Source organism: Rhinatrema bivittatum, chromosome 5 (genome assembly GCF_901001135.1).
Source record: "Rhinatrema bivittatum chromosome 5, aRhiBiv1.1, whole genome shotgun sequence".
Lineage (NCBI taxonomy): Eukaryota > Metazoa > Chordata > Amphibia > Gymnophiona > Rhinatrematidae > Rhinatrema > Rhinatrema bivittatum.
The window spans coordinates 100,815,794-100,831,705 of NC_042619.1; the positions used below are offsets into that span (position 1 = coordinate 100,815,794).

The window sequence follows — 15,912 nt, forward strand, 5'->3', positions numbered from 1 at the left end:
CATTATTTGAGCAGCCTGAATACTGCATCAGTCTCTAATTTAATTATTTATATTATAGACATTATAGACATTTGCTATTCCACCTTCCTTATTGACCTTTAGACCAGTCCAGACGAATGGGTTTTTCTCCCCTACCAGCAGATGGAGACAGAGAAGAAAAATGCTCTGTCCCCTGGCTCTTATAGGGTCCTAGGGGGGGGGGCTTGCCACTTGAGGATTCAGCCAAGGATTCCTTGCCCGGTGACCCTTGGCTGGCTTGGGGCGATACTGGTGGTCTAGTCACTCTCCCTCTTGACTTATCGGACCCGTGAGGCCTTTGCCTCGGGCCCTATTGCACTGACAATTTACTGCTGACGAAAAAAAAGGGTCAAGGAAGCCAGAAGGAGCACTTTTGCCTCACCCGCGTTTAGTTGCTCTAAGGACAAGAGGAAAGAGAATTGCAGGGTTCATTCTCCTGCTCTCGCTCCACATTGCAGCCCGGCTCAGTTGTTTTCATTTACTTTCATTTTCTCCATGGCACTTTTTTCCTCTCATGCCGCGATTGGCTGCTTGTCTTGCCTGCGGGGAGCCTGTTTCGTGGCTCTCCCGTGATGGCCTATGTTCAGCTTACTTGCCTGGGGGTGAGGGACCCTTCGGGATTCCAGCGAAATCGGCGGTCCAAGGTTGGGCTCCCCGGCGCGTTTCCGGGCCGGCTCTCTCACAAAAAACCGCAGGAACGGTAGCCATTTTGGGCTCAGTCATCGCAGCAGGCTCGGTGCCTTAAGGGGAGAGGGGAGCTGGATTTTACAATTTCTCCAACCGATCTCAGCCCCATGCACTCCCCGGGGGGGGGGGGGTGCCTGACTCCTCTGACCCTTTTCCCCCTCCCCCACTACCCAGGAAAGCCCAGCATCATCCTTTCTCACCGGATTTTGTGCTCTTGCTGCACAAATCTTATTTAGTCTTATTTAGCCAGCCTTCAGGAACAGGAGGAACCCTCCCTGGCCCTCCCTCTGGCAAAGATCCCTCGGGTCTCCATTACCCAGCCTAGGGCCCTAGATTCCCAGGGTTCCGCCCGGGTCAGGACAGTTCTGGGCGTACCAATCTCCCCAGACCCCCAGCCCCCTCCTAAGGATCCAGATATGGACCCAGATTTGCTCGCCAGTCCCCCAATAGAAGGTGACGACCCACGGGTTTTGAGATTGTTCCAGAGGGAAGAGCTAGACCCGTTCATTCCTTTTGTTCTGGATGAGCTGGGGATCGAAAACCCTCCTGAAGACTCCTCTGGTGCTGCTGCCTCAGGGAATGTGGACCCGGTCTTGGCGGAACTTAGTGCTCCTCCACATATTTTTCCTTTCCACCCCATGCTCATGCAACTCCTACGGGAATGGGAGTCTCCCGAAACGGGTCTTCGGGTGGGCAGGGCGATGGACAAGCTGTATCCCCTCCTTGACCAATGCCTGGAGATGCTTAAGGTTCCCAAGGTGGACGCTTCGGTTTCCGCATTCGCCAAACGGACCACCATCCCCATGGTCGGTGCCATGGTGCTAAAGGATATTCAGGATCACAAACTGGAACTGCATCTCAAGCAGATTTTTTAAGTCCTCGCTCTAGGAGTTCCGGCGACAGTCTGTAGCAGTCTCATGCAGTGGGCAAGTCTCAGGTGGATTCAACAATTACTCAGCACCCAGGACCTCCTGTCTGCAGAGGTGAAACAAGTGGATTGGCTGGAAGCCGCGGTGGCGTATGGGGCTGATGCCCTCTACGACTTGCTTCGAGTGCAGGCCAGGGCCATGGTATCAGCAGTTTCGGCCAGACGGCTTCTTTGGCTGCGCAATTGGTCTGCAGACCCTTCTTCCAAGTCGCAGCTCGGCACGCTTTCTTTCAAGGGTAAGTTGCTTTTTGGTGAGGACCTTGAACAGCTTTGGGAGACGACAAGATCCATAAGCTGCCTGAGGACCACCCTAAACAAACTAAGTCTTTCTTTCCTTCGCACTCTCGCTTTTGAGGCCAACGCAGGTATAATAACAGAGCGTGGGGCTTCTTCCAAAGAGTGCTTCCGCTAAATCCCAGCCGTGGTCTCAGTCCTTTCGGGGCCATCGGCCCTTCCAAGATGGTAACCTGCAAGGCTCCTCTGCAAAGTCCTCACAGTGAGATACGGCCGACCCATTCCTCCGTTCCAAACTTAGGTGGTCATCTGTCCCTCTTTCTCGAAGAATGGGTCAAGGTTACAACGCATCCGTGGGTCCTCGAAGTGATCGAAAATGGCGACGCATTAGAATTTGCTCGGGAGCTCCCGGACCGCTACCTTGTTTCTCCCTGTGGGAGCCAAAAGCATCTAGCGGTGTGTCAGACTATGGCCAGGTTGAAGGAGCTGGGGGCCATAGTCCCTGTGCCACTGGAGGAACAAGGATCCGGCCAGTACTCCATCTACTTCGTCGTTCCCAAAAAGGACGGCTCTTTCCAGCCCATTCTGGATCTCAAGAGAGTCAACCAGGCCCTCAAGGTTCCCCATTTTCGGATGGAGATCCTGAAGGCGGTCATAGCGGTGGTTCGCTCAGGCGAATATCTCGCATCTCTCGACCTTATGGAGGCCTACTTGCACATTCCAATCCGCCACGACCACCAGAAGTATCTCTGCTTCAACATCCTGGGTCAGCACTTCCAATTTCGGGCGCTTCTGTTCGGTCTTGCCACTGCACCGCATACATTTACCAAGAATCGTGGTGGTGGTGGTGGCGGCCTCCCTCCACCGGGATGGAGTCCTAGTCCACCCTTACCTGGACGACTGGCTCATTTGTGCTAAATCGGAGAACCTCCTCACCTCCCTCGGATGGATAGTCAACTTCTCCAAGAGCAGCCTTCAGCCCTCCCAGGTCCTGGAATTCCTGGGAGCTTGCTTCGACACCCGCGTGGGCAAGGTGTTGTTGCCAGAGTCCCGGGCGCTCAAGTTCATGCATCAGGTACGTCATCTTTTGTCCCTCTCTGTTCCCACGGCCTAGGACTACCTTCAGGTCCTGGGCTCTATGGCTTCAACTATCGATTTGGTTCCTTGGGCCTTTGCACATATGCGTCCGTTACAGAAAGCTTTGCTGTCCTGCTGGAAGCCGGTCTCGGAGGACTTTCGGGCTCCACTTCCGCTCTTCGACTCAGCCGTCGCCAGCATGCAGTGGTGGCTTTCGCTCGCCCACCTCCTGAAGGGGATGCCCCTGAAGACTCCTCAGTGGATCATTGTTACAACGGATGCCAGCCTCTCCGGCTGGGGAACGGTGTGTCAGAACCAGTCTACCCAGGGACCTTGGTCCCCAGTGCAATCCCAGTGGCACATAAATCGTCTAGAGGCCCGAGCGGTCCATCTCGCACTCAAGGCTTTTCTTCCTTTGATCCATCGCAGAGCGTTACGAGTCCTATCCGACAATGCCACCACAGTAGCATACATCAATCGCCAGGGAGGCACCAGGAGTCGTCTGGTGCCGTTGGAAGCCAGCAAGCTCCTTTCCTGGGCGGAGCGTCATCTGGATCAACTGGCGGCATCCCACATTGCGGAGAAGGACAATATTCAAGTCGACTTTCTCAGTCGCCAGCATCTAGACCCCGGAGAATGGGAATTGTCTGAAGACGCGATGCGCCTGATTGTACGCAAGTGGGGGGCTCCCCACTTGGATCTCATGGCCACGCTGGAAATGCAAAGGCTCCCTGGTTCTTCAGTCGCAGAAGGGAGCACTTCTCAGAAGGCATGGATGCCTTAGTCCTCCCCTGGCTGCGAGACATTCTTCTCTACGTGTTCCCACCCTGGTCTCTAGTGGGAAAGATTCTCAGAAGGATAGAACTTCACAAGGGCCCAGTCATCCTGGTAGCTCCAGAGTGGCCACGGAGGCCATGGTTCACAGACCTCGTAAACCTTGCAATGGAGAGTCCGCTGCGCCTCGGTCACCTCTCCAACCTTCTGCGCCATGGTCCCGTATTTGGCTTTTTTGGTTGCGGAATTAGTTAGTAGATATGATCTCTAAATCCAATTTGACAAAGCTCCCTTTCAAGAGGATTTTGCTGTTTGGCAAGAATTTGGAAAGATTTTCAAGGTTTTGGGCAACTAAGATACTGAGGCTTTTCAAAGACAGGCCTAAGGGTGGTGCAAGTTCAGGTCCAACCTGGAATAATTTTCAAGATACTAAGAGGCTTAAGCAGGGACATTCTCTTAATTGTCAACAGTCTTGATCTTTTGGAAGATTTCAGTACTTTCATACAACAAAGAAAGGAGGAAAGGATGGTTTTTCTGGAACCATGGGATCCTCGCGAGTTTCGCAATGAGTCTGTAGGGACCTAATATCTGGTTCTGGTAATAGGCAGGTGGTTAATACTCTGCTGAATGCCAGGAAAGCATCTACCTCCATGGCTTATGGGAGAGCTTGGAGTCTTTGAAAAATAGTGTTCCACTCATTTTCCTCGGTCGGCTTCTTTACCTTCAATCTTGGCCTTCTTGCAAGAGGGCCTAGAGAAGGGTCTGACTGTCCGTTCTTTAAAGGTTCAGGTTTGTGGTTATCTGTTGTAGGGATCGGGTGGATCTTTGTCTATGTTCCACTTTTTTGAGAGGGGGTAAAAACTTCAGGCTCCCTGTATGGGATACCATTCTGTCTTGGGATCTGAATTGGTCTTATCCTTCTTGGCAAGTTCTCAATTTGAGCCTATTAGGCCCATTTTCTGTTAAGTTGCTTACCTTAAAAAAAAAAAGTGTTTTTTTAAGCAAATTATTCGGCCAGGAGGATTTCTGAATTACAGACGCTTTCTTATAGAGAATCTTTCTTATAGATCTCTAAGGATGTGGTCAAGATTCATACAGTGTCTTCTATCAATTCTCTCTTTTCCTTTGATAAGACTGTAACAATAATCAAATCAGACAGTCCTTATCATAGCGGTCAAATTACGTCCCTTTATTCAATATATATGTACACAGAGGTTTGCTGTCACAAAAAGCTCAGGAAGCAAAACCTGGCTGCGCAGCTCTAAATACACTTTCTCACTTCTGCTTTTTAACATATAAGGTAAAGCATTGAGAATTATCCTATAAAATAGTTTCTGTACTCTCTTAATTATTTCTCTTTATGTATCAAGAAAAAGAGTAACCACGTCATCGCGCTGATTGGCTAAGAAAAAGTGGAATTGCAGTGCTTTGCTCACTCTCTTTTGTTGCCCTGTCTTTTCTCAGCTGCCTTTCGTTAAACCCTCTCCCAGTTCTGATTTCCCTGTTAAAATGTAACTTTCCAAACTTAAGATGTTTATTGTAAACCGACATGATGTTCAAAACTAATGCCGGTATATAAAATGTTTTAAATAAAATAAATAAATAAATAAATAAATGAATATTCATTAATCACAGGTGCAGCTAAACTTATGCGATCCTAACTGTCTCTTAAGCAGTAAACAACTACTGGCTATAACTGGCTTTTCCTTACTTATTTCTATGTACTTGCTGAATAGCCCCCTTGTCACATGTCCAGCCTTTAGCAGTTTCTGCATTATTTAATTATATATATCAAAGAGGAGCTTAAAGCCTTATTTCTAACTGCATAGTTCTGGCCTTGTCAGCCTCAATGCATCAATACAATTGGGATCTTAATCATAGATTCTGTCTAGATCTGACACTTCCTTTCTCCCTAAGATCCTGTTGGTTTTTATTTGAATCAGGTGGTCTGTTTGCCTTCTTTTGATTGGCAAACTTGTAGCAGGGGTGATCATTCTCTGCATTCCTTGGATATTCACAGAGTAGGTCACTAATAAGTTTAGAAGATCGGACCATTTGTCCTATTTAGTGGTAATAGGAAGGAAAAGCTGCATTCAAGAAGTCTTTTGTGCATTGGATAAAGGATATGATTATGGCTGCTTTTGTGGAGAAACATAAGCCTTTGCCCAAGCTAGTTAGAGTGCATTCCATGAGGGCTCAGCAGCTTCATGGGCAGAACTTTGCTTGGTTTCTCTGCAAGAGAGTTGTAAGGCAACAACTTGATCTTCCTTGTATTCTTTTTCAAGGCACTGAACATGATGTTAGGGAGGATGCCTCTTTTGCATCAAAGGTTTTGTCAATGGGTTTGGTAGTATCCTGCTCTAATCAACAATTTCCTAGCGTGTAGCAGATGGACTCAAAACAAGTGGGTATAGTGTGCTCGTGCTAGCAGTTGGAGACGGATCTGACGTCAGCATGGGTACATATACCCCCACAGGAAGTGTAGCAATTCAGTAATTTCCGTCTCCAAAGCAGTTTGGAGCTACCTCACGCTCGCTGAGCGTGTTTCCAAATTCTAACGACTAAATTCCTAGAAGAAATCCTATTGAAGACGAGCCCCACACTCCTGTGGTGATACCAGTCGGTCACTCACCCAGTTGAGTTTCCTGAGCTGACTTCCGTGGTCCCGCGGAGGTAGGAGCCTCGGTCCGGTGGCCGACTCGCGGCAGGGACCTAGCCCCCGAGTGAGAAGGGCTTGGGCGCGGCGTAGAGGCAGCCTCGGTCCCGGCGAGGACTTGGCCCCCGAGCGAGACGAGTTCGGGAGCGACCTAGAGGCAGCGGGTGCACTTCCTCGAGCGCGGCGGTGAAGGTACTCACCCTCTCCCCCCGCAGCCGGAGACCGCCCGGGTCGCAGCTGGGAAGCGCCGAAGACAAGGTAAGGCGTACATCTTTACTGTGGTCTCCGAGGAAGTGAGGATTCGCAGGGCCTGCCTCAGTGGCAGCCCGCCGAGGAGGTCGCCATTTTACCTGCCTACTCGCCTTCGCTACCTAGCCGCACGTTGCTATGCGCACGTCGCTAAGCGCACACGGATAGGCGCAAGCAGAATAGGCGCACGTTCCTAAGACGCCGTTGATAGGTGCACGTTATAGGCGCACGTTCATAAGACGCCGTTGATAGGCGCACGTTCATAAGACGCCGTTGATAGGCGCACGTTATAGGTGCACGTTCATAAGACGCCGTTGATAGGCGCCCGTTATAGGCGCACATAAGACGCCCGTTCATAGGCGCACGCAGCTAAGCGCAGGTTGATAAGCGCACTCTCACAGGATAAGCGCATATTAGTAGGCGATACATATTGCAAAGCGTATGGAGCATCAGAGAGCCCATACGTCCGCAGAGCAGGCACCTCCAGAATCAGGTATAAGGGCTCTAAGCCTCTGCTCCGCATGCAACCTCAGAGCCACACAGAACGAGGAAGCAGACTCACTATGTGCCCAATGTGAGGAGGTCATGGGAGTTCCAGGACAGGACAGATCCCAGCCCAGCGGTTCCTCAGGGAACACTCCGGACTTAGCAGGCTGCGGTGAGCAGCCAGGGACCCCAAGAGACCTGGTGCCCCTAAAGCCAGATCTGGCTTCACTCTCCTGGGTGGAATTATTCAAGGGGATCCACGCCTTTGTCCAGATGCAGTCTGCTCCTCGAATGGGCCTTTCTGTTCCGAATGATCCGGCCTCTGGACCCTCGAGACCTAGGCGCAGCCACTCGCCACCCAGAAGCCCCACATATGGGGATTCGGATTGCTCCGAGGAAGATGAGGAGCCCCCCGAGGAGGGAGAACTTCCCTCGGAGATAGAACCATATCGGACCATGAGACGCTTCTTTCGGAAAGAGGATCTTCCAGGCTTGGTCTCACAATGCCTATCAGAACTGGCTATTCCGGGCCGGGACGCCCCAGGGGACCCTAACATGAACCCCGTGTTAGAGGGCCTGCGCCAATCGGCTCACCATTTTCCCCTCCTACAAGCAGCACAGCAGCTAATAGATCTGGAATGGACTGCGCCGGAGGCCGCATTCAAAGGGGGTCGGGTCTTGTCAGGCATGTACCCTCTGGATCCGGCATCCAAGGAGCTGCTGGCGTGCCCTAAGGTAGACGCCATCGTTAACACAATTGTGAAGCGCACCACAATTCCGGTGGAGGGGGGAGTGGCCCTCAAGGATACACATGACCGGCGCATGGACACCATTCTGAAACAAGCCTTCGAGGTGGCATCCATGTCCCTAAGAATCGCGACATGCTGCACCGTGGTGACGCGTTCCTGTTTATCACAAGCGAGAAACAACACCCCGGGAGAAGACATGGAATCAGCTCTTGCGTTCCTCACTGACGCAGCCTCCGACCATGTCCGTACGGCAGCCAAGGGAGTGTCATCCTCGGTGACAGCTCTGGCTACGCAACTGGGCTGCCGACTCTTCCTCCAAGACGTGCTTCACAAGAATGCCCTTTAAGGGATCCCTACTGTTCGGCAGCAAACTCGAAAACTGGGCTAATAAATGGGGTGCCTCTCCATTACCCCGTCTGCCAGAAGACAGGTCGAGGAGGACCCAGCGTTTTTTTTCCTAGACCGTCCAGAGGTAGGAACTCTCAGCGCTTCAACCCTTACAGGGCTCGCTATCAAGCACCTCGGTCTCGGGCCAGGAACCAGCTCTTTCAGGCTAAGCACAATAAGAGGAGAACCGGCTCGGGTTCTGGTCCCGGCCGCAACCCACAATGACAATCAGCCGACCCATTCGGGGGTAGCAGCCATAGGGGGCAGGCTAACCCTCTTCTACCGCAGGTGGGTCGAGATTACTTCGGACCAGTGGGTCCTCGCCATCATCCGAGAAGGTTATTTCCTGGATTTTCTTCGGCTCCCACCGGACAAGTTTGTGGAATCTCCTTGTTCGCCTCTCAAGAAAGCGGCACTAGCAGTGACCTTACAGAGGCTCCTGGCACTAAAAGCCATAATCCCAGTGCCTGCAGAGGAGATGAATTCTGGGCATTATTCCATTTATTTCATAGTACCCAAGAAGGAGGGCACTTTCAGGCCCGTCCTGGACCTCAAGTCGGTCAACCGATACCTACGGGTCCCCAGCTTTCGCATGGAAACTCTACGGTCTGTCAAGAATGCAGTACAGCCAGGGGAGTTTCTCACCTCCCTAGACCTGTCAGAAGCCTATTTGCATATCCCTATCCATCGGGATCACCAGCGCTATTTACGCTTCAAAGTCCTGAATCAGCACTTCCAGTTCCGGGCCTTACCCTTCGGGTTAGCCACCGCACCGTGGATCTTTACCAAGGTCATAGTGGTAGTGGCAGCAGCACTCAGGAAGGAAGGAATTCTCGTCCATCCCTACCTAGACGATTGGCTGATCAGGGCAAAGTCACCGGAGGAGAGCCACCGGGCAACCAACAGAGTTATAGCTCTTCTGGAAAGCCTAGGATGGGTAGTCAACATAAAGAAGAGTTCCCTACAGCCGTCCCAGTCGCTGGAATACCTAGGGGTTCAATTCGACACCCAGGAAGACAAGGTCAGCCTGACCTCCAAAAGGAAGTCGAAACTCCGGAATCACCTGCAGGTCCTGCTGAGCGCCAGCTGGCCCACAGCTCGGGATTACCTACAGGTCCTCGGCCTCATGGCATCCACTCTGAAGGTGATACCATGGGTGCGGGCTCATATGAGACCATTACAACGCGCCCTCCTATCTCGGTGGAGCCCACGATCACAGAACTACACCTACCTCTACCAGCCAGAGTGTGGAATCAGCTACGGTGGTGGTTGCAGCCCGGCCACATGAGCCGGGGGTCAAGAATGTCCTCCCCAACCTGGACCCTGCTCACTACAGATGCCAGCCTGAACGGATGGGGAGCACACTGCGAAGAACTCACCGCCCAAGGGCGGTGGAACAGAGAAGAGTCAAGGTGGAACATCAACCGACTAGAAGCACGGGCAGTCAGGCTAGCGTGCCTGCGATTTGCCCACAGACTTCGCAACAGAGCAGTCAGAGTGATGTCAGACAACGCCACCACGGTGGCATACATCAACCGACAGGGCGGAACCAGAAGCCAACAGGTATCTCTAGAAATAGCCCCCCTGATGACTTGGGCGGAAGCGAATCTCCAGGACATCTCCGCCGTTCACATCGCCGGGAAGGACAACACCACGGCAGACTTCCTCAGCAGAGAAAGCCTAAATCCAGGGGAATGGCAGATGTCGCCCACAGCTTTCCAGATGATTGTGGACCAGTGGGGGACGCCGGGCATGGACCTACTAGCAGACAGGTCCAACGCTCAAGTACCCAGATATTTCAGCCGCAGGTGGGATCCGCTATCCCAGGGGATCGATGCCCTGGTACAGCCGTGGCCTCAGGGAATCCTGCTATATGCCTTTTCTCCGTGGCCCCTGCTGGTCGCCATTATACACAAGATTCAGCGACACAGAGGCCTAGTTCTTCTAGTGGCCCCGGATTGGCCAAGAAGACCCTGGTACGCAGACATGAGAAGACTACTGGCAGGGAATCCTCTACACCTGCCTCCACACAGGGACCTGCTGCGGCAAGGTCCCATCCTCCACGAGGATCCAGCTCAATTCTCTCTTACGGTCTGGCCATTGAGAGGGCTAGATTGAAGAAAAGAGGATACTCTGAGCCGGTAATAGATACACTCCTCCGAGCACGCAAGTTCTCCACATCACTGACATATATCAGGATCTGGAGAGTTTTTGAAGACTGGTGCGACTCTCACAGCACCAATTCACATGCCGCTAAGATTCCTATCATCTTGGACTTTCTAAAAGATGGACTTCAGAAGGGACTGTCCCTCAGCTCCATCAAGGTTCAGGTAGCAGCGCTGTCTTGCTACGGTCCCAGGAGTGACGGCAACACCATTGCCAAACACCCAGACGTTTCACGTTTCCTGAAAGGAGTCAAACACATTTGCCCGCCACTGAAGTGGCCAGTGCCCTTGTGGAACCTCAACCTAGTGTTGGAATTTTCTAGCGGGATCCGCCTTCAGGCCCTTCGAGGCCTGTCTCTCCGTTTGTTAACCCTGAAGATGGTGTTCTTGCTGGCTGTGTGTTCAGCACGCCGCATCTCAGAGCTACAAGCACTGTCCTGCCGTGATCCGTTTCTCAGAATCACTCCAGAAGCTATCCATCTTCGCACGGTTCCTTCCTTCTTACCCAAAGTGGTCTCACACTTTCACCTCAACCAAACCATATCCTTGCCATCTACGGAAGGTTTGAAGAAGTCAGAAGAAGGTTGAATATTGCGTCATCTCGACATCGGCAGAATACTGGCCAGATACTTAGAAATGTCAGAAGCAGTACGAAAGACGGACCATCTGTTCGTCCTTCACAGCGGGAAGAAGCAAGGGGAAGCGGCCTCATGGCCCACCATCGCCCGCTGGATCAAAGAAATTATCAAGGCGGCCTACGTAGAGGCAGGAAAACCACCACCTCTACAGGTCAAGGCTCATTCCACCAGAGAGCAAGCGGCCTCTTGGGCAGAAACTAGGATGCTGTCGCCTGCAGAGATATGTAAAGCGGCGACTTGGTCCTCCCTCCATACCGTCTCCAGATTCTACCGTCTGGACATCCAGGCCAGGGAGGACACAGCATTTGCGAGGGCAATCCTACAAGGTCCTCGGGCAGCTTCCCGCCCAGTCCGGGAGTAGCTTTTGTACATCCCACTTGTTTTGAGTCCATCTGCTACACGCTAGGAAATGTAGAGATTACTTACCTGATAATCTCCTTTTCCTTAGTGTATGCAGATGGACTCAGCATCCCGCCCGGCTGCCGGTATACATGGGGATTCGCCGACTCACGGTAAGCCATGTTTTGCTTATAATAGGGCTTCCACCCTGCCGGGTGTCGACGCCTTCCGGTTGAGAACACTGGCGGTCTCCAGCTACTATCAATTGGTCAGGGTACTCCTGTTCATTTAAACGATCGGTCAGCTACAGCTTTTGCAAGGAAGATTACTGAATTGCTACACTTCCTGTGGGGGTATATGTACCCGTGCTGACGTCAGATCCGTCTCCAACTGCTAGCACGAGCACACTATACCCACTTGTTTTGAGTCCATCTGCATACACTAAGGAAAAGGAGATTATCAGGTAAGTAATCTCTACATTATTTTACCTGATAATTTCCTTTAGTCCATTCAGACCAGTCCAGAACCTTCCTTTTGCTACTATAAAGCATAAAAGAAAGATGTTTTTGCTGGAAATACTGTACAGGTATGATTCATGGGCGGATTGTATATAGTTGATTGTTTGTTTTTTTTTTCCTTAACATTTTGGTATTCTGGAAGCTTTTAAAGTTTTTAAGAAGCTTGTTACAGAAAATAATGCAGACTGAGGTCAGCATGGCTGCATAAAAGGCATGATGTAGCGAGCCTTTTGTTCTCTGTATCCATCTGCTGGTTGGTGGGCATAACCCGTCTGACTGAACTAGAGAAAAGGAAATTAACCAGTAAGATTAAATTTCTCCTTTAAATTCCTCTGAAGCAGGAATTTTATGCTGAAATATGGCAATATTGGGACTTCAGTGTTTATCTTTGACCTGGTTCTTTTAATTTTTATTATCTGTTTATATAAATGATTTTTGTATGATTTATTCATTGTTTTTATACTATTTATATACCACTTTCCTGGTCATTTGGTCATTCAAAGTGATGAACAATGAAACCACATTCTAATTTATAGAAACAATTATTTATGGTATGATTTTCTTATGTTTGGTATATCAATTCACATATGTTTTAGGGTTTGACCATATTTATCCAGTTGTGTTCTTTCTTAATTCTGCCACTCTTTTGCATTTTGGTTTTCCTGTGTGCACACTGGTTCTGCCTCTTCCCTTTCTTTGAAGATGAAAAGAGCCAGGGAATTTCCAGATAGCACATACCACCAAAGGATGTTGAAACATGAAAATGTTATTTTAGTCAGCTTCATTACTGAAAGTTGAATAGTTTTTTGGACTTGGATCCGTGCTCATGCAAGAGTATTGAAGGAATGCTGGAAGAAATGTAGTTTAACTAGAAACCCTTGAAAGAAATCCTGAGAGCTGACCAGCAAACTCTGCCTCCAAGGAGTAATCACTGTAGTCCTTTCTGTATCAGTAAAGCAGAAATATGTCTCACTTTATTAGGTACAGGTTAACATTTCTATATAATTTGGGTGTAAAAGAAAAACATTTTTTTAATAAAGGGTACATCTTACAGCTATACAACAGAATATGTTAAATGTGAAGAAAAAGAAAACATGCACAGAGTGAAATGTTTTTATCAGTAACTGGGGCATGCAGAAATAGTCTTCAAAAATATGCAGATTTGTCAATCATAGCATATTCAATGTGTATACACTGAAAACCCAACTGTCTGTGGGGTCACCAGTACAAGGTTAGGGAAGCCCTGTGCTAAATGAAAGCACCAAGTAATATAATCATCTTAGTGCTTTTTGAATTCCTGTTTTCTATAACACTTTTTTAAAACTTTTAACAGAGCTAGAAAAAGATGCCTTCGAGAATGGATTGTACTGTGCAACCAATTCAGCAAGGAAACAGACTGTATCAAATGCCTTGGATAATGGAGATATGCATCAAACTACAGCAGATGTACTAGAAGGAGTAGATGAGGATCTTTCAATATTTTTTACTAGTGGTAAACCTGCTAGTCTAAGAAAAGTGGAAAATGGTAGCAAAGTTGAAAAAAACCACAGTGATAAAAGATCTCAAGAACCTGTCAGTATGTCACAAGAAGAAGATAAAGATGTATGTTTCGAAAAGTTGAAAACACAATTGAATTCTAGTTGTAATTCATCTCAAAAAAATGTGCCAGAAGACACTGTGGAAAATGAGACTGCAGAAAGTAAACTCATCAGGGAATATGTACAGTCTTTAACTTCAGAATGGTCGCAATTAAACCTGTCTGGTTTAGACATAACTCAGATGGAGGAAATGCCCAAATATATTACTTCTTCATCAATCAATTTAATTATCAGGAAAACAGAAGAAAAGATAATTACATCTAAAGACACTAATAATTTAAGTAATTTAGATGATGCTGGTTCACCACAATTGAGAAAAATGTTAAATATAAATACTTTAGAAAATATCGAGGATGAAACAAACTCTTCTCAGTTACGGAAGGATGCAGTGTTAAAACAGGCGGTCCAGGATACACCTCTACTAGAATCATTATCTTTGGATCATCAAAACTCCACACTTGTGAAAAGACAGATTTCCAAAATGAATTTAGATATGAATTTGTTGGACAAATTAGCTAGGGATTTAGAAAAAGGATATGATGTTTGTGAACATGTCTTTAAAAATCAGTCTATGGAGACCTGCAAAATCTGTAAAAGCATCACTGTATCTGATGATACCATCCCACTTTCATGTACCAGTGATGTCCGTGGAGCAATCTGTTCAAGAAATACTAAAGATGTTGCTACGAGATCAAGCTTGAAAGGAAAGTGCATGCTGCCTCGTTTAATAAAACAACCTAAAAAATTTATTTATTGTGTAAATGAGTTTCCTGGCCATCGACAGGGAACCATCTCCAAAGATCTAAAGTCGTCTACCTACTGTGCATTGTCACATTTGAAATTTAAACCTCATTCCTCAGACATTCCTTTTGCAAAGAAGGGTGATCAAGGTAATTTACTGTACTGATTTAAAGTGTTTATTTTTTTTAAATACAATTTACTATTGGGTATTTCAAATAGTGATAAATTTTTAAATGCTTACAATTTTCAGTAAATTAGAAATAGATTTTCCTGTCGTGTAGCCAGATAGACTCAGAACAAGTGGGTATAGTGTGCTCGTGCTAGCAGTTGGAGACGGATCTGACGTCAGCACGGGTACATATACCCCCACAGGAAGTGAAGCACTTCAGTAATTTCCGTCTCCAAAGCAGTTTGGAGAGCCTGCACGCTCGCTGAGCGTGTTTCCAATCTACTTTCTATTTTCTACTTTCTACTTACTAAATTTCTACAGGAACATCGAGCCCCGCACTCCTGCGGTGATACCCTCGGGTCCCTCCCCCAGTTGAGTTTCCCGGGGTGATTTCCGTGATCCCTCGGAGGTTTAGGCCTCGGTCCGGTGGCCGAATCGCGGCAGGGACCTAGCCCCCCGAGCGAGAAGGGCTTGGGTCGGGCTGAGAGGCGCCTCGGTCCCGGCGTGGACTTAGAGGCAGCGGGTGCATTCCTCAAGCGCGGCGGTGAAGGTATTTCCCTTCTCCCCCCGCAGCCGGAGACCGCCCGGGTTTCTGCCGGGAAGCGCCGAGGATCAGGTAAGGCGTACATCTTTTACTTTTGGTCTCCGAGGTACGAGGATCGGCGGCGTTGCCTGTATGCGGCACGCCGCGGAGGTCGCCATTTTGTCTGCCTTGTTAAGGTATTGAGCGCCCATGATAGGCGCCTGTATTGTTGAGCATATATTGTATTGAGCGTATATTGCTGACCGCATATTATTGAGCGCATATTGTATTAAGCGTATATTGCTGACCGCATATTATTGAGCGCATATTGTATTAAGCGTATATAGCTGCCGCTTATTATTGAGCGCATATTGTACTGGGCGTATATTGCTGACCGCATATTATTGAGCGCATATTGTATTAAGCGTATATAGCTGCCGCTTATTATTGAGCGCATATTGTACTGGGCGTATATTGCTGACCGCATATTATTGAGCGCATATTGTATTAAGCGTATATAGCTGCCACTTATTATTGAGCGCATATTGTATTAAGTGTATATTGCTGACCGCATATTATTGAGCGCTTATTGTATTGAGCGCTTATTGTATTGAGCGCTTATTGTATTGAGCGCATATTATTGAGCGCGCAATGGAACATTCGAATGCCCTGGCGTCTCCGGCGGCGGCGCCTCCTGATTCCGGCGTGAAAGCTCTCGGCCTCTGCTCAGCATGCCAGCTCAGAGCCACGCACAGCGAGGAGCCAGACTCCCTTTGTGCCCAATGTGAGGAGGCAGTGGGAGCCTCGGGCCAGGACCAGTCTCAACCGAGGTTTGTCGACAGTTCCCCAGGAGCCACCCCGGATCTAGTGGGCAGTCTCGAACAACCTGGGATCCCGGGGGACTTGGTACCCTGATGACTTGAGACTGCTTCCATTTCCTGGGTGGATCTCTTTAAGGGGATCCATGCCTTTGTGC

General features: G+C 49.0%; 1 protein-coding gene across 1 annotated transcript in view; it reads left to right on the top strand.

Moving 5' to 3' along the window:
* Window positions 1-15,912, top strand: part of BRCA2 (BRCA2 DNA repair associated) — a 217,973-nt gene that overhangs the window by 78,418 nt on the left and 123,643 nt on the right. The window contains 1 exon segment of the mRNA XM_029603169.1: window positions 13,239-14,393. Within this exon segment, the coding sequence (XP_029459029.1) occupies window positions 13,239-14,393 (1,155 nt within the window).